Source organism: Eulemur rufifrons, chromosome 6 (assembly GCF_041146395.1).
Source record: "Eulemur rufifrons isolate Redbay chromosome 6, OSU_ERuf_1, whole genome shotgun sequence".
NCBI classification, from domain to species: Eukaryota; Metazoa; Chordata; class Mammalia; order Primates; family Lemuridae; genus Eulemur; species Eulemur rufifrons.
Window position 1 is genome coordinate 86,692,010 of NC_090988.1, and position 19,905 is coordinate 86,711,914.

Genomic DNA, 19,905 nt, shown 5'->3' on the forward strand with positions numbered 1-19,905 from the left:
AGATGATAACTTGGCTGGTCCAAGTGCAGTGGTGTTTACAACTAATTGATCACAACCAGTTAGATTTCTTTGTTCCTTCTCCACTCCCACTACTTCACTTGTCTAGCTTTAAGAAAACATTGATGATAACCTTTCATTAACATCATTATTTTCCACCGTGCTATTCTTCTTTACAGCACTGATTCTCCATTCAGGGTGATTTTGCCTCCCTGGGGACATTTGGCAATATCTGGAGATGTTTTTGATTGTTAATTTGGGGGAGGGTGCTACTGATATCTGCTAAGTAGAGGCCAAGGATGCTGCTAAATATCCTTCAATGCACAGGACAGATTCCTCCGCAAAGAATTACCTAGCCCCAAATGTCAATAATGCCAGATTGAGAAACCCTGCTTTAAAGATATATTTCTGCTGACTAAGTTGGAGTTGTCCTTATAAAATCAAAATGTAGAGGGGTAAAAATTAAGTTAGATTATAATATTAACATCAAAGAATATCTTAACCCGTATTTCATGTTGATGAGTCTTAAATCCAGAAAAGGACTCATTTGTTTTTACTTCATCATTTATCTTTGAGATTAAGGCTTTACCTAGAGATGATCTTTATTCCCATTGCTGTGAATGACAGGATTTTAGTTAGATCTACAGAAAGTGGAAATTCTAAAGACCAGAAGAATGACTAGCGCCTCCAAACACACCAGTCTGGATGAAGTAATTGCCAAGGCCATAAGGCACTCAGGTTCTGTTCCTTTGCAATTGTGTCGATTCATGACATACTTTCCTTCTAGGAAAAAAACGTGACTACCAGAGTCTGGGATGGCCCAGCCCGGATGAGTGCCTCAAACTCCGCTGGGTAGAGCTGACTGCCATCGTGAGTACCTGGCTTGCGGTTTCTTCAAAAAACATTGAGTGAGTATCTTAATCTTCTCCCACTTTCATGGCATTTGTGTTCCAGTGAACCCACTGGGCCTCAGCTGACTTCAGGGTGCCCTCTTTGTCAGCAGCTATTGGAAGAGTTATCCCTTCTAGAGTTAGTGGTTTAAGGGACCATTGATGATCACAGTCCCCAGAGGGACCCAACCCATTATAGTGAAGCAGTGAGTGTGCCCCCTTCTCAGTGCCTTCACCCACATTTGTAAGCTGTCCAGAAGCCACGTATAACTTGATTTGTTTGGATTGAAGGCTGGATCCCTCTTTATAGAAGCACAAAACCCATGGCCTCTCATGGACATCATGTGCTTGTAGGGGAGCCAGAGCAAATCAGATATGCAGGCTCCTACCAAAATACAGGCTGAGCAAGATGGCCTCTTCAATAACTGTTTTTGCCTCACGAGGTGCTCGTTCCCGTGCTGACCCCTTTTCTACCCTTTAAGTGTTAGGTTCCCCAGGATTAACGCTTCTTATTTTATAATCACTCCTAGTCAGACTGATCGACTCCAAGAACCTCAGTCACCATTGATGTATTGACAACTCCCAAATTTGAGTCTCTAGACCAGACCTTTCTTTAAAGCCCTTAACTCATTTTTCCAGTTATCTCCCTGACCTCTCTTTCTAGATTGCTCTCAGGTACCCCAAGCTCTAGGTAATTAAACTCATAATTTTCATGCTTATTCTCCTTCTAAAAATTCATTTGTCTGGTTGGGTTTTTCTCTTTCTATTTTTAGTAAATAGCTGCAGCAGTTCTTAGGCCAGAAACCTGGGAGTTTTCCTTAACAATTCTGTTCCCTTACCCCTCAATCTGAGCTTATTATCAGTTCTTACCATTTTTACTCCCCGAGTATTTTTCAAAACCATCTACTTTCTCTGTCTCCTTTGCTGCCTCCTTAAAACAGAGCACCTCCGTATCCACGTGGGTTCATTTAGTAGCCTCATCCTGAGCCTCTTGCTGTGTTGACTCTTGCCTCTATTCAATATATTCTCTCCACCGTACTCAGAATTCTTCAAATATAAAACTCAACTCATTCTTAAAACACTCTAGTATCTTCTTATTGCTATTTAAAGTCACAATAAAGCCCTTCTTGATCTGCTCTCTGCCGGTCTTTCCATCTTCAACTCTGCCCTGTCTCCCATCAGGGCCTTTATGCGTGGTATCTCCTTTGTCTGCATTGTTCTCACTGCTACTTCTCAGCTGAACAATTCAGACTCATCCTTCTGGTCTCAAATACTTCCTCAGGGAATCCTTCACTAGCCACCTCCCTCCTCCATCAGTGCAGAGGAAATGTATACCCTCCTGTAGTGTATTCTCATTGCACCATGTTTTTATCTTTTATAACTTACCACATCTGTCCAATAAGTGAATTACAAGATGAGGACCACAACGACAGCAAGACCTGAGTATGTTTTGCTAATTATTATAGTCCTAGTATTGGACATGTAATAGGCTCTGAATAAATAATGAATAAATGAATGAATGAATGTTTGCCTAATAACTATTAAGCTTTTTAAATAGCTGGAAGTAAAACTTGGCAATGCCAATTTGTCATATCAGTACATATTATAATCTATAACATTTAGCTTATATATAGTGGGAAAATGACTGCTTTGGGGCCATGAAGGGAAATACTTAATCTCATACATAAATACAATGTATAGCTATATCTGTATAAAATTTACTATCTAAGCTCTAGGTAACATTTTCTGTGGGGACAGGTGTGCTTCCATGCATAAAGGAAAAGTAAAAGATAATACCACTTGTGGATATTTATCACTACCTGTACCCTGGAAGAAGAAATCGTAGAAGAAAACTTACCTGATTTAAAACGTCCCCAGGCAGGGGACAGCATATTGAAGTTATGATCAGCTGATCGTTAATGTTCTCTCTCTCCCCACCCACACAAATTTTCCATAGTTAATTTGGTAATCTCCATTTTTCAGCATCACAGAACACATAGACTTTGCCACCCCAATCCAACAGCCAGCGATGGAGCCTCTTTGCAATGGCAATCTGCCCACCAGTATGCATACCCTGGACCACTTGCATGGAGTTTCCAACCGAGCCAGCCTGCACTACACGGGGGAGAGTCAGTTAACAGAGGTGAGTGCTCAGCTTTGTACAGCCTGCCTGTATTTTTTAGCCTCACAGTTAGGATGCACCTGAGAGCAGAAAGCACAAGTGGCCAGGCCTTATACAAAAAATAAGGACTTTTTCAGTTGGCCATAATGTAGGTGAATTTCAGCCAAACCTAATTTCTTTCAGGCCCTGAGAGAAATATTTGGGGCAGTTTATTCTCCTGTTGACATTTTTAAGAAGAAAGAGAAAAGAAGGCAGACCTAGCAAAGAATATACCTAGAAGAATTGGAAAGACATGTCACAAATGTCCAACAGTAGATGATAGGTTAAATAAATTTTGGTGTAGATATAAGATAGTACACAATGATGCCATTAGGAAAGATGTAGTAGAAATGTGCTTATTGGCATGAAGAAATTTTCAGGATATTTTATATAAAAATATAGGTAATAGTATATAGTGTAATCCCATATTTTATGAGAAAAATAATGTATGTATACATAGAAAAATATGTGGAAGACATATTTAAAGGTATTAACAACTACTGTTTAGTTGTTTATTAGCAACTTTATATGTCCCAGTAACAGGATTACAAATAGTTTTTATTTTCTTTATCTACTCAATTTTCTAATGTTGCTATAATGCATGTGTTTTATATTCTGTAATTTTTTTGTTAAATGAGAGAGGGCTGAGAGGATGGTAAAACAGCCTTAAATGTATGTATCTTCCACAGACTACCTTACCAACAGTACCACAGCATGTATCCCAGAGAAACAGTTTGCTTTTGTGGTATAGTGCCCAACTCAGCGTCAGCAATATCATCTAGATCCTGCCTCATTTTCATTCTTCTAATCTACCATCTTCCTCCCTATTCCAGGTATTGCAAAATCTTGGCAAAGACCAATATCCACAACAGTCACTTGAACAGATTGGCACCCGAATTGCCAAAGTTTTGGAAAAGGTGAGTCACTCCACAGAAAAGCTGGAAACGATTATTCACCCTCTTAATTCTTTTCCAGTTTATTTCCTCCTAAGTGGCTCTAACCTCTTCTCTTAGTTATTTAGCACCTGATAACTAAAAGGATAACGTTAAATAACTCCACTCGACAACGTTTCACTCACTTTTTTCCATTACTTTTTCCATTACTTGGTTAGTATTCTTTTTTCTTTTTTTCCTTTTGAGACAGAGTCTTGCTTTGTTGCCCGGGCTAGAGTGAGTGCCGTGGCGTCAGCCTAGCTCACAGCAACCTCAAACTCCTCGGCTTAAGCGATCCTACTGCCTCAGCCTCCCGAGTAGCTGGGACTACATGCACGCGCCACCATGCCCAGCTAATTTTTTTTTTTTTTCCTATATATACTGTAGTTGGCCAGATAATTTCTTTCTATTTTTAGTAGAGACGGGGTCTCGCTCTTGCTCAGGCTGGTCTCAAACTCCTGACCTCGAGCGATCCACCCACCTCGGCCTCCCAGAGCGCTAGGATTACAGGCGTGAGCCACCGCGCCTGGCCAGTGTTCTTTTTTTGCCCCTTTGCTTACCTTCTGTGGTAAAATTTACCTCATTTCATCAGTTTGTTCCGGGAAACTATTTAGGTATATGAAATAAGTCAGGTATTCTGATAGTGAAGAATAGTTGGTATTTTGGGTGGTGGATGGGTAACACACCTTGGAATATCTTTTTTCTTGAAATCATGAAACAAAATATTTACAAAACTGCATTTTCATACAGCCTACAGAAAATAAGAGAGTTTGTAAGACTACTTATCTACCTCTGAGTGATATTTGTGTAAAGAGGAGGGGGCTTTAAATTTTAATTAGTTAAGAACCTCTATTACTATATATTATTAAAGAGCTAATTTAACATAGCCATTAAGAGAATCTACTCAACTTCAAGTATGAACATGACATTGTGAGATAGCAATTTCTTTCCTCTTCTGGATACCATACATGGAAAAACCACCAGTAAACTCTAATTATAATGAAACTAGAACATAGATATGATCCCCAGGCTCCAAAAAAATAAGGATTGCCAAAAGCGGTTAAGGTCCACACAGAAATCAAACAGGATTAATTGTAGCAGAAACCGGGCAGGGTTAGTAATTTCAGAAAACATTAGCAAAAATTTACTACCTGAAGAAACTTTCTTCAAAAAGCCCAGCCAAGAAGATCCTGAGTGATAAAAACAGAGCAGGCACAACACTGATATAAAAATATAAGAAAACCATAGGAAAGAGCAGCAAAACGTACCAAAGAACACTCAGCAAAAAAATACTGACATGGAACAGATTAGTTCTGACTAAACTTCTCCCCATGAATTAAAAAATCATACTGAACAATTAATTACCTTTATTAAAAAAAGATCACAAAGCCAAAATATATATAAAACACAGGGGAGAGATTAGCAAGGAATATAAAAACAAGAGATAGAAAACTGAAATATATGAAACTTGAGTAGCAGGCCAAACACAGGAAAGTAGTAGAAAAAAACTAGTCACAGAAATGATGACAAAATTGGAAGGAGCAACAAGAATATAGTGCAAACACAGAAAGGGACACTGTAGGATAAAAATGACAAAAGTGACCAAAATGAAATAGAGAGTTAGGAAGAATGAGGAGAGTATGTTCAGGAAGAACATGTTTAAAGCTAAGACTTAATAAGTCTTATTTTATTTCTGTAAAGTGTATTTTGTTAAAAGGGCATACTGTGTGCCAGAGAAAACTGATCCAGAACAGTCAACAGCAATGCTTATTTAAGCAACATTATTTGACTTTAAAGAAGAAAGAAAGAGTCCTTGACTTTTACTTCTGACATGGCTGATTAGTCTCCCAAAGAGATCTTTCCACTTTAGAACAACTATATTCTATACAGGGCATACATTTTTTGAGTTATTGCTGGTCTCACAAGGAGTAGGACTCTGAAGACCTCTTCTTTCATTAAAAAAACAAAAATTTTTGAACTAGCTGACAGCTGGAGCTTCAGGAGGCTAATCCATCTTGGGGACCGACGTTGATAAGCTCTCTTGGTACTGAACCTTGAGCCAATGACTAGGGAAGCTCAGCTCTAGATCCTACACTGAATTGATACAAGTCATGCAAGAACACTTAAATTAGAATTAGAAAAACTAAAAAATGTGGTAATTGGCTAAAAGGAAGATTTGAAAAGGAAGTAGACACAATATTGGAAAGAATTATAAATAAAAGAAATTATTTACAAGTGAAGGCAAAACATAAAGGAACATAACAGCAAATGAACACAATGGATAGTGCCTTAAGGAAAATAGATTTTTTTTTAATACAAAGGAAATGAAGGAAAAGTTAAAAGGATATGAGAAAAAGTGATAGATGTAGAAGAAAGAAGACCCAGTACACACATAACAGGAGTCCTAAAGAAGAAACCAAAGCAGTGAAACAAAACTAGTATGTAGAGGAGAGGTATAGCAGGTCATGCCTATAATCCCAGCACTTTGGGAGGCCGAGGCGGAAGGATTGCTTAAGTCCAGGCGTTGGAGACCAGCCTGTGCAAGATAACAAGACCTTGACTCTAAAAATATATATATATACACATATATATATATATATATTTTTTTTTTTTTAGTTAGCCAGGTGTGTTGACATGCACCTATAGTCCCAACTACTCAGGAGGCTAAGGCAGGAGAATCACTTGAGCCCAGGAGTTCGAAGCTGCAGTGGGTAATGATTGTACCACTGCACTCCAGCCTGGGTGATAGAGCAAGACCTGTCTCTTAAAAAAGAAAACTCAAAAAAATATTTGTGGAGAAAAGGGAACTCATATAGATGGGAATGTAAATTAGTACAACCACTATAGAAAACAGTATGGAAGTTTCTCAAAAAACTAAAAATAGTACTACCATACAATCCAACAGTCCACTACTGGGCATTTATCCAAAGGAAAAGAAATCTGTGTATCAGAAAGATACCTACGGGTGTCAGGCAAGTGGGAGGGGGAGGAGGGACTGAGTATATTCACACCTAATGGGTGAGGTACGTACTGTCTGGGGGATGGGTACACATGTAGCTCTGACCTGGGTGGTGCAAAGGCAATATATGTAACCTAAACGTTTGTACCCCTGTAATATTCTGAAATTAAAGAAAGAAAGAGACCTGCACCCCCATGTTTATCACAACACTATTCATAATAGCAAAAATGTGGAATCAACCTAAGTGTCCATCAACAGATGAATGGATAAAGAAAATGTGGAATACGTACACAGTGGAATCTATTCAACTGTAAAAAGGAATGAAATCATGTCATTTGTAGCATATTGATGGAACTGGAGGTCTTTAAGTGAAATAAGCTAGACACAGAAAGACAAAATTTTCCTGTTCTTACTCATATGTGAGAGCTAAAAAAGTGGATCTCATGGAAGTAGAGAATAAAATAATAGAGACCCCAGAGGCTGGGAAGGGGTTGAGATGGGGGATGAAGAGAGGTTGGTCAGTAGATAACAAACATACAATTAGATAGAAGATATAAATTCTAATGTTCAATAGCAGAGTAGGTTGCCAATAATTAGTAACAGTGTATTGTATATTTCAAAGTAGCTACCAGAGAGAACTTGAAATGTTCCCAGCACATAGAAATAATAAATACTCAAAGTGATGGATGCCCGAAATACCCAGACTTGATCATTACACATTCTATGCATGTAACAAAATATTGCATGTACCCCAAAATATGTAAAATATTATGTGTCAAGAAAAAAAAAATGACAAGAAAATGTTCCTAAAAGAAAAGACAGAATGAAACTACATATTGAAAGAGCATACCACATACTTGGGCAAATCAACCTAGAATGGCCAACTCTAAAAAATATTCTAGTAAAACTATTTTTTAAAAGAAGGAAAAAATTCCTTTGGACCTTCAAGTAAAATAAAGAAAACAAATGTTATCAGATTTTTCAACAGTGACTCTTGATTCTAGAAGTCAGTGGAGTAACATATTTCGGATTCTTAAAGAAAAAAAATGTGAGTCAGGGATTTTATGTGCTACCAAATCAACTATCAGTATAGAGTTCACAGACAAATTATGATGAACATGCAATGAATATTGTTTCCAAGAGCCCCTTCTTGAGAAGGCTGTCTACTAGAGAATGAGCTTCAGACAGCCAAAATGACCAGAACAGCATTTGTATAAGGGACTAGTAGCAAGCATTATACATTTGCCTATAGAACCAAGACTAAGTAATGGCTACAGTATCCTAGGTAATGGTATATACACATGCTCCTCGGCTTAAAATGGGATTATGGCCGGGCGCGGTGGCTCACGCCTGTAATCCTAGCACTCTGGGAGGCCGAGGTGGGCGGATCGCTGGAGCTCAGGAGTTCGAGACCAGCCTGAGCAAGAGCGAGACCCCACCTCTACTAAAAATAGAAAGAAATTATATGGACAGCTAAAAATATATATAGAAAAAATTAGCCGGGCATGGTGGCGCATGCCTGTAGTCCCAGCTACTCGGGAGGCTGAGACAGGAGGATCGCTTGAGCTCAGGAGTTTGAGGTTGCTGTGAGCTAGGCTGACGCCACGGCACTCACTCTAGCCTGGGCAACAGAGTGAGACTCTGTCTCAAAAAAAAAAAAAAAAAAAAATGGGATTATGTCCTGTAAGCCCATCGTAAGTTGAAAATACCATAAGTCAAAAAACTGCATTTAATACACCTACTGAACATCATACCTTAACATACCTTAAGCATGCTCAGAACACAGTATACAGCAGAGTATCAGTTGTTGACCCTCACAATCACATGGCTGGCTGGTAGCTGCAGCTCACTATTGCTGCTGCCCAGCATCATGAGAGAGTATCATACTACTTTTCCTGAATGGGTATTGCTTTCACACCATCCCAAAGTCGAAAAATCATAAGGTGAGAACTATTTGTATTCTAAAAATAAAGGTACAATACAATTGCCAAAAAATGGGTGATAGAATGGAAGAATACATGAAAGGTAAAATAAGCTCACTGATTACTTAATAGGAACTAGTTGGGAATTTAAAAATGGTACTTCAAATCAGATGCTGATGGAGAGGAAAGGCAGAAATGTAAGAAAAGGTTAGAACATAGTTTCCATATTGTTCATAGTAGGTAACCAATAGAATATAGCACAAAAAAAAGTGTGGAGGAGGGCAGAGTAATGGAATTAGGTAAAGGGATTACTATATAGGTGCAATACAAGCCTTCCTAAATACCAAAAGATAAACTGAAAAGAGTGTGCAAATAAAACAGACAATATAGTAAAAGAATATATATATACACACTCTTACAGACATATTCAAAGGACTGAGGGCAAACATATTAATCGTATCCATAAATGCAAACGGACTTACTTACCTCACCTGAAAATCTGAGCAAGTTTTTCAGGTTGGTTAACAAAGCATAATCAAACATTATGCTATATTCAAGAAACACATCTTAATAAAATTTAAAAAGATTTAAAGTAAAAACAAAAGAATGGACAAAGCATACAAAGCAAATATTAGTAAGAGAGCAAATTTTATGTCCATTACTAACTGGGAAAAATGTAGATTAAAAAGCTTGAAATGACAAAGAAATACACTTTATAATGCTAAAGACACAATGAAGTTATAATAATTATTAATATTTATATAACTAGCAATTCAGAAACAAATTTCATAGAGCAGAAACTAAAGGAGATTCAGAAAATTAGACTAAAATATGCCTCATAATAGTGGACAAAAAATTAGGATACAAAAGACCTAAATAATATAATCAACAAGGCAAATCTTATTAGATATATATTAGCTATATTAGATATATCAAACTCTGAACTTGGATAATAGAAAATACATCTTTTCTTCATTTGAACATAGAATATTCATAAAACTTGATCATATCAGAGCAATGAACAAATAAATTCCAAAGAAGAAAGTAAAACTAGTATTTTCAGATCAGAATACAAAAAAATAAAAATTAATAACAAAAAAATATAAAAGCCTCCTACCTGGAAATTCTAAAACATGTCATTTAAACATCTGAGTCAAAGGGGAAATACAAAATAAAATTTAGAGTTTCTTGAAGATAAATGAAAACAAAATAACAGTCTGTAGAGTAGATCAAAGACAGTTATCAGAGGAATTTTTATAGCATTAAATACCTGTATCAATAAAAATGAAAAATAATAAAATATATCAGTTAAATACTCCAAACCAGGATGCCAAACTAAACCGAACTAAAAAAAGCAAAAGAAAACAATTAACAAAGAAAAAAGATACATCAATTTTGTGCAGAAAATTAATACAAATAATGAATCCAAAAGTTGAGTTTTGGTATATATTGATAAAATAGACACATCACTAGCTAATGTAATAAAGGAAAAGGAGATTGCCCAAATAAATAAAATTAGAAAGACGGGAGGAAATAACTATCAAAACAGGAAATTTAAAGACTCAGACTACTCTGACAAAAAAAAAAAAAAAAAAAGGAAGCAACCTATTTTGCATAATCTATGCAAATAAATTTGAGAATCTAGATGAGATAAATATTTTTTTAAAAAAATACAACTTAGGAAATTTACCTCAGTAGAAAGATAGTCTAATTCAGAAAAATTGCTATAGAAGAAACAGAAAATAGTTAACTCCAACCAGAAGCTCATTAGGCCCAGATAACTTCACAGGAAATTTGTTCAACCCTTTAAAGACTAAAAATTTCCAATGCTGTTATATTTCAGAGTATCAGAAAAAGAAAACTTTTATTTTATGAGGGAAATATATCATTATTCCTAAAATCTGAAAAAGTTGGCATCAAAAAAGGAAACTACACACCTATTTCACTTGTCAACATCACTTCAAAAATGATAAACAATATTAGCAAACAGAATCTAACAGCATATTTGAAAAAAACAATACATTGTGACCCTTTGGCTATAGTCCAGGAATACAAAATTGGTTCACTATTTGGAAACCATTAATATAATCTTTCATTTTGATAGAGATAGAGAGGACAATCATATAATTATATCCAGACTTCCACAAACATTGGGCAAATTCAATACCAACTGATGTTAAGAACTTTAAATTAGAAATTGAAGTACTTTTCTTAACATGTAACATCAATACACACAACGCCCCTCAGCAGAAAAGCCAAGACCTTACTAGGTGCCTTCTAGATGCTTTCCCACTAAAGTCAAAAAAACAAGAATGTCTACTGTATCTGCTACTACTCAACATAACTTTGGAGGTGTTAATGCAGAGACAGAAAACAAAGAATTCATACTGCCTGCTTGTATCCAATAAGATTATGTGTGTGGAAAACCCAAAAGAATCCATGGAAAAGCAATGACAAAGAATAAGAGAATTTAGTCAAGTAACAGATTAAAAATAGACACAAATATAAAATTAATATTCCAGTTAGGATGTAGTAGGTCAAGGCAGATCAGTGCATTTCAGTAACTGGAATGAACCACATAAACTTTTAAAATCATATTTTTAAAGGCAGAGAACTAGGAAGCAACAAGATATAAAAGAACTAAATTGTTAGTGACAGGAGAACCTTTGCAAGGTGAGCTGGTGATTGCTAGCTAGGGTTTTTTTTCCCCCCTGGGAGCCTTTGTTTATTCTGAGTATGAGCTAAGAATCAGGCTTATCCCAGGGAGAAAGCCATTGCTGGGGAAAAGAGAAGCCAGTGAAGCTTTTAGCAGTTGTTCAAGGTGAAATTAACAGATTGGAAATTAAACACATGACCAGTTTTTTTTTTCCGAGGAGCATTTGATTAGAGCTAAGGCCACACAGGAGTCTGGGGAATTAGGCTAAAAACTTAGAAAAGGTAGAGTGAAATATCTCCATCTCACATTGCTTAGGAAATAAAGAGATGCTGGGTGACAGAGCCAGCCTTAAGCATATGGCTGGTTTTCCCCTCAGGACTTTCATCTTGATACTACTTAGATGGGAAACTGAAGGGGGCTGGAAACCTCTGAAAGGAAAAGGCTTTTGGGGCTGAAGAGACAGACACTCACTCAGCTCTTAATCATAATCCCTGGGGTGCCACAACTGAGGAACAGGGATGACCCAGACACAGATTGAGTCTTACTAAAACTGCAGGCCAGTTCCAACTCAGCTCAATATTTGACAGGAATGAGTTGATCAGTCCCACACCTTATTTGCCTAATAGAATGAAGGGAGAAACTGCCATGATGAAGTATAATATTATCTGGAGCCTCTGTGGTTCTTTTATACACAAAGACCAGAATATGTTTTTTTGTTTAAAAAAAAAAAAAAAAAAACTAGAAATACAAAGAAGCAAGTGTGTATGGTTGATAACAAGGCAAAGTGCAGACAATAGGAGCAAATTCACAGATAATCCAGATATCATGGTTAATAGACAAGGGCTTTAAAATAGCTACAATTAATATGTTCACAAAAGTAAAGGAAAAGTTGGAGAAAAATATATGAAAAGAAGTACATTTTCACCAGAGAACTAGAAACTATAAAAAAGAATCAGATAAAATTACTTAAAAATACAGTAATGAAAACTCATTGAATGGGTTTAATATCAGCTTGAACACAGCAGAGCTCAGAATTGATGAACTAGAAAAATATGCAATCTGAACCACAGAGAGGGGAAAAAAGGGGGGGAAAAACCTGATAAGAGCATAAGAAACATGATGGAAATATTCCAAAGATCTAACATACATATCATTAGGGTCTCAGAGGTAGAGAAGTGAGGGAACAGGGCAGAAGCAGTATTTGAAGAACTGGGTAAGAATTTTCCAAAATGTATGATAGCCTACGGGTTCTAGAAGCTCAGCAGACCTCAAGCAGAATAAGTACAAAGAAAAGCACACCTAGGCACATCATTATAAAACCACTGAAAATCAAAAGCTTAAGAGCAGCCAGGAGGAAAAATATTCATTTCTGCATCAGTTATCTAGTGCTGCATAGCATACCACTACAGGACTTACCGGTATAAAACAGCGGCCATTTTTTTTTTGTTCCTAATTGTGCTATCTGGACCAGGCTCAGCTAGGCATTTCTGCTGGTCTCCCCTGAAATCACTTTTGCAGCTGGGGCTATATACCCAAGATAACTTCACTCACATATTTGGTGCCTCCTGGGAAGTCTAGAAGAGTGAGAGCTAGCCAGGCACCATCTCCACATGGTCTCTCCCCCTCCACATGGTCTCTCCAGCACAGTAAGCAGCAGATGATGGCTCAGGGCTCCAGAAGGGTAAAAACAGAATCTGTCAGGCCTCTTAAAGCCTAGAAACTGGTACCGCATTCTTATTGGTCAAAGCAGTTCATCACAAGGCCAGCTGAGATGTAGGAGAAGGGGTAAGACTTCACTTGTTGATTGCACCTGGGCGAGGAGGAGGGTAACAAAGACTTTTGAGGCATCTTTAAATTACCTGAATCTTCCGTTTGGCCACAAATTGTTTAAATACCTCCTACATGTAAAATAACACTAACCCCGTCCCAAGATCCCCAAAGATTAATCCACATATGGCATCAGGCTCAGAGTCAGCTTGTATACAGTAGTCCCCCATTAACTGTGGTTTCAGTTTCCATGGTTTCAGTTACCCACAGTCAACTGAGATCTGAAAATAGGTGAGGTATAGTACAGTAAGGTCTTTAGAGAGAGAAAGACCACATTCACATAACTTTTGTTACAGTATATTGTTGTTCTGTTTTATTGTTGTTAATCTCTTACTGTGCTTAATTAATAAACTTTATCACAGGTATATTTATATATATATATATATATATATATGAAAAAACATAGTAGATATAGGGTTTGGTACTATCTGTAGTTTCTGTATCCACTGGGGATCTTGGAATGTATTCTCCTTGGATAAGGGGAAACTACTGTATGTGGAAGTAGCTGTACTCCTCAGATACAGCTTTTCTTGATCTGTAAATCTATGAATTTTTAAAAAATTTATCTGCCGCCTTCACCCTCTTCCCACACACAACCTATATTGGTATGGCAGGGGTAGGATGTCACATCAATTTAAAAGAGAGGGAATGGAAGGCATTTAAGCAATCCCATGGCAATTCTGAAATCCGTATGACCATATGTCACCAATTCCAGGGGTAGGGTGTATTCTTTTATTAGGGCCTATTTTGATTCCCTGAGGTTGGTTCCCTTTTCTGTTTCTCAGCTCTTGACTTTTTTCTCTGAGCTGTCTCTCCTTTCCCATAATGTCCCGCTTTTGTAGCTGAATAGCTTTCTCACCCTGCTTTCTGCCTATTTCTGTCCTTTTAATCCAAACTGGCACAACTTCTTTAAAAAACTTTGTGAACGTTCAAATTAGAAACCATTCACTCTATCAGACAGAAGCCACACCCACAAATTTCTTCAAGAATGCCTCTGTCTACTTTGAATATGAGTTAGAGACAATACCCTTAAGATTCTTAGATGCCTTTTGTCAAACTGAGAGGGTCTGCTAGGCACTGACTTAAATCCTTCTGAAGTACAGATGGTCCCTGACTTACGATGGTTTAACTTAAGATTTTTTTGCTTTATGATGATACCAAAAGCAATGTGCATTCAGTAGATGTGTACTTCAAGCACTCAAACATTCTGTTTTTCACTTTCAGTACAGTATTTAACAAATTCCATGAGATATTCAACACTTTATTATAAAACAGTCCATGTTAGATGATTTTGTCCAACCAAAGGCTAATATAAGTGTTCTGAGCATGTTTAAAGAAGGTTAGGCTAAGCTATGATGTTCAGTAGGTTAGTCATATTGAATACCTTTCAACTTAATGATATTTTCAACTTATACTGGGTTTATAGGGATGTAACTGCATCATAAGTCGAGGAGTGTCTATAGTAGTAACCAGGTCTTACTGCCATCCTCTTGATTTTATCTTGACCCTGAGGCCATAGTTTTACTATTGTTAGCACACCACCCTGGGTTTAATTTTTTTTTAACTTCAAAATCTTTTGCTGACTAGAGAAACTGGTAATGAGAAAGTTTTATTTTCTAACCCTGCAAGTCACAAGTTGAGAGTACTTTTCCCTAAATTCTGCTTGAAAACTACACAGTTCCTTGTTTAGCTCTTCTCTCTCTTTAAATGCTTTATTATAGGCAGTTCTTTAAAAAAAAAATTTCTCACTTTCAGCATTCTTCCTGGAAATCTTCTTAGCCAGATCTATAATTTCATTAGGTATTTTCTTTATCTTCTAAGCTACAGCTTCACCACTTGTTTTTTCCATAGATCGCGCGCCTTCTCTCCAGCCTCCAGTAGCAATTTCCATAGTGCTTTTCCAGGTTCCATTAATAGTCTCACTGTAGCCTGGTCCCAAAACCAGTGCCACATGCTTTAAGTTTCTATTTTGGCAACACTCCATTCTAATGCTATATACTATTTCAATTATCTATTTCTGCTTAACAAACCACCACATTTACTACTTAAAATAAAAATATTCTTTGCTTAAGATTCTGCAGTCTAAACTGCAATCGGTTAGACATTTCTTCCAATCTCATTTAGTCTCCGTCCAACTGTAGACATGTGGAGATTCAGCTGGGGCAGGCCACCAAACATGGCTTTACTCAAATGCCTGATGCCTCAGCTGGGGTGGCCGCAGTAGCTGGGGCACAGCTGGGACTCCTCTCTCCAGCAGGACAGCTGGACCTTTTTACATGTTGGCTCAGGGCTCCCAGAGGGTGAAAGCAAAAGCATCCAGGAGAGCCCTCTTAGAGCCTGTGCATGGAACTGGAACAGCACTATTTCCATCTGTCCTGTCTATCAAAGCAAGTCCTGGAGCCTGACCAAAATTAAGTGCAGAGGAAATATCGTCCACTTTCTAGCAGTAAGAACATGTGGCCAGTCTTTAAGTCAATCCAGTTACCTTCAGAGTTGCAACAATGAGACTATTAGCTTCTCAACAGAAATGATGGAAACCAGGAGCCAATGTAATATCTTTAAAGTGCTTGAAAAAGGAACTTGTAAGCATAGAATTCTCTGCCAGCAAAAGTATTCTTCAGAAATTAAGGTGAAATAAATATGTAGTCAAGCAAATGAAAATTGAGAGAATTTGGCACCAATATGATCCCAGATAGAAATATGGACATGCAAGAGAGAATGAAGAACATTGAAAATATATATATAAATGAACAGTAACTGTACAAAATAATAATTGTAGCACCCCGAGGAGTTTCAGTTTTATGTACTGTGTATCTAAAATGCGTGGTAGCGACATAAATGATGGGAGGGAAGTAAATGGAGTTTAAAAGTCCTAAGGCTTAATTGGTAACAGACAAGTAGTAAAAGTAATAGTTTGCATTGGCTTTAATAAGTAAGAATGCATGTTTTACGCTTTAGGCTATTAAAATTATTTTAAAATGTAACTTAATAGAAGGAAAATACAATAAAGTAGAACATTGGATTAATTCAAAGGAAGCCAAGAAAGGTAAAAGAAAAGGCACATAAAAAATTTAACACAAATAGTAAAATAAGCAAATACAGACCCAAGCACATCAGTAGTTAAGTACAAAAAGACTATAATACAAAAATTAAATATGGACTGGATTTTTAAAAATCCCAACAGTGACTCTTGATTCTAGAAGTCAGTGGAGTAGCATATTTAGGATTCTTAAAGAAAAAAAATATGAGTCAGGGATTTTATGTGCTACCAAATCAACTATCAGTGTAGAGTTCACAGACAAATTATGATGAACATGCAATGAATATTGTTTCCAAGAGCCCCTTCTTGAGAAGGCTGTCTACTAGAGAATGAGCTTCAGACAGCCAAAATGACCAGAACAGCATTTGTGTAAGGGACTAATAGCAAGCATTAGACATTTTTAAATGTACAAAGGATTTGAATAGACATTTCTCCGAAGATGATATACAAATGGCCAACAAATATGTGAAAGGATGCTGAACATCATTAATCATGAGAAAAATGCAAATCAAAGCCAAATGAGGATGTGGAAAAATTGGAACCCTCATACACTGTTGGTGGCAATGTAAAATGGTACAGCCTCAATGGGAAACAGTATCACAGATCTTCAAAATATTAAACATAGAATTGCCATATGATCTAGAATTTCCAATTCTGCGTATGTAACCAAAAGAATTGAAAGCAGGATCCCAAAGAAATATTTGCACAGCCATGTTCAAAGCAGTACTATTCACAATAGCCGAGAGATGGAATTAGCCCACATGCACATCAACAGATGAATGGATAAACAACATATGGCATACACATACAATGGGCTCAGCCTTGAAAACGAAGGAAATTCTGACACATCCTACAACATGGATAAATCTTAAGGAATTATGCTAAGTCAAATAAGCCAGTCACAAAAGGACAGATATTGAATGATTCAACTTATATGAGGTATCTAGAGTAGTCATGTTCATAGAGACAAAAAGTAGAATGGTGGTTAACAGTGATTGGGAGGAATGGGATATGGAAAGTTGGTGTTTAATGGGTATTGAGTTTTAGTTTTGCCAGATGAAAGCTTCTAAAGCTTGGTTGCACAAGTGAATATGCTAAACACTACTACATTATATACTTAGACATTGTTAAGATGATAAATGTTATGAGTTTTCACTATAATAAAAAAGATGAGATCAGATAGAACAGATGATTAGTCATAGCAGAAAAGACGAAAGGTCAAAACAAGTTATTAGAAAATATCCAAACTGAAGCATGAAAAAGAAAAAAGTTTTTTTGAGGTTAATAGAAAATATCCAGACTGATACATAAAGAGATAAAGGAATGTGCAGGGAGGGGGAGGTGGGGGCAGATAAGAACATAAAAGACATGTGAACACATCAAAAAAAAAAAGTCCAACGTATGGAATCCCAGAAGAATAAGAGAGAGAATGAGCAGGAGCAATGTTTGGAGAGGTAATAGCTAAGAATTTTCTAAAAATGATGAAAGACATTATTCCACAGACTCAATAAAATCTATGGTCCACAAGTATAAATACAAAGAAGCCCCACTAGAACATTATAGCAAACTGCTGAGAACAAAACGAAAGACAAAGAATAAAATCTTAGGGAAAATAAAGTCACTTTCAAATGAATAACAAAACTGACAGTCAACTTCTCAACAGGAACAGTGGAACCAGAAGACAAAGGAATGACATATCTCAATTACTGAAAGAAAATACTGCCAACCTAGAACTCTACACCCTGCAAATATCCTTCAAAAATGAAATGAATGAAGTAGTCATTGTGTGTGGTATTGGCAACAAGGTAGACAAATAGAACAGTGAAACAGAAGAAGAAGGCCAAGAGTAGAACCATACCTGTATGGTCAAATGATTTTCTATTAGAGCACCACAGCATTTGAATGGGGAAAGTCAAATCTCTTCAGCAAATAGTTCTGGAACAGGTGGATATTTATATAGAAGGAAAAAAACTCAACCCCTACTTCACATCATCCACAAAAATCAACTTAATATGAATCATAAATGTATGTGTAAAAATAAAGCCAAAATGATAAAGATACCAGAACAAAACATAGGAGAATATCTTCAAATTATTGCTGTAGGCAGAGAATTCTTTGAAAGCATGAGCTATACAAGAGAAAATTGATAGAGTGAACTCCCTTAAAATTAAAACTTCTGTTCAATGGACACTTAAGAAAATAGACACAGAATGGGATAAAATATTTGCAACACATGTATCAGACACAGGACTTGAGTCCAGAATATATAAAGAACTCCTATGATTTAGTAATTTTTATTCCTCTTTTTTTTTTTTTTGAGACAGAGTCTCACTCTGTTGCCCGGGCTAGAGTGCCATGGCATCAGCCTAGCTCACATCAACCTCAAACTCCTGGGCTCAAGCAATCCTACTGCCTCAGCCTCCTGAGTAGCTAGAACTACAGGCATGTGCCACCGTGCCCAGCTAATTTTTTCTATATATATTTTTAGTTGTCTGGTTAATTTCCTTCTATTTTTTTAGTAGAGACAGGGTCTCGGTCTTGCTCAGGCTGGTCTTGAACTTCTGACCTCGAGCGATCCTCCCACCTCGGCCTCCCAGAGTGCTAGGATTACAGGCATGAGCCACCGTGCCTGGCCGATTTAGTAATTTTTAAAAGTACAGTTTTTAAAAGGTTAGTTTTGTGAACAGAATTTCAGAAAACAAAATATACAGATGTCTAGTAACCACATGGAAAAGTACCCATTATATTAGTCATCTAGAAATGAAAAAACCATGATGAAATACCACTTACCCTCCAGAAGAGCTAAAATGAAAAAGATTGATAACAACAAATGTTGCAAAGGATGTAGAGCAACCGGAACCCTCATACATTGCTAGTGGGAGTAGAAAATGGTACAATTATTTTAGAAAACAGTTTGGCAGTTCATTAAAAAGTTAAGCATACGTGACCCAGTAATTTTACTTCTAGGTATTTATCAAAAATACATGAAAACATGTCCACAAAATATGTGTTAAAAAAAGTCACCTTACCCTAGTCAGAATGGCCTTTATTAAAAAGTCCAAAAACAGTAGATGCTGGCGTGATGCAGAGAGAAAGAAACACTTAGACACTGTTGATGGGACTGCAAGTTAGTACAACCTCTGTGGAAAACAGTATGGAGATTCCTCAAAGAACTAAAATTCGATTTACCGTTTGATCCAGCAATCCCACTGCTAGGTATTTACCCAAAGAAAAAGAAGTCATTTTGTCAAAAAGACACCTGCACTCAAATGTTTGTAGCAGCACAATTCACAGTTGCAAAGATGTGGAATCAACCCAAATGCCCGTCAGTTCTTGAGTAGGTTAACAAAATGTGGTATATGTATACCGTGAAATACTACTCAACCATGAAGAATGATGAATTAATGCCTTTTACAACAATTTGGATGGAACTGGAGACCATTATCCTAAGTGAAGTATCTAAAGAATGGAAAAACGAACACCACATGTACTCACTATTAAATTGGAACTAACTGATGAGC

General features: G+C 36.9%; 1 protein-coding gene across 5 annotated transcripts in view; it reads left to right on the forward strand.

Moving 5' to 3' along the window:
* Positions 1-19,905, forward strand: part of TTC17 (tetratricopeptide repeat domain 17) — a 117,225-nt gene that overhangs the window by 79,828 nt on the left and 17,492 nt on the right. For all 5 annotated transcript variants that reach the window (XM_069469845.1, XM_069469846.1, XM_069469848.1 and 2 more), the window contains 3 exons: positions 785-905; positions 2,871-3,030; positions 3,882-3,965. In XM_069469845.1, coding sequence (XP_069325946.1) covers positions 785-905; positions 2,871-3,030; positions 3,882-3,965 — 365 coding nt within the window. The remainder of the gene's footprint in view (positions 1-784; positions 906-2,870; positions 3,031-3,881; positions 3,966-19,905) is intronic.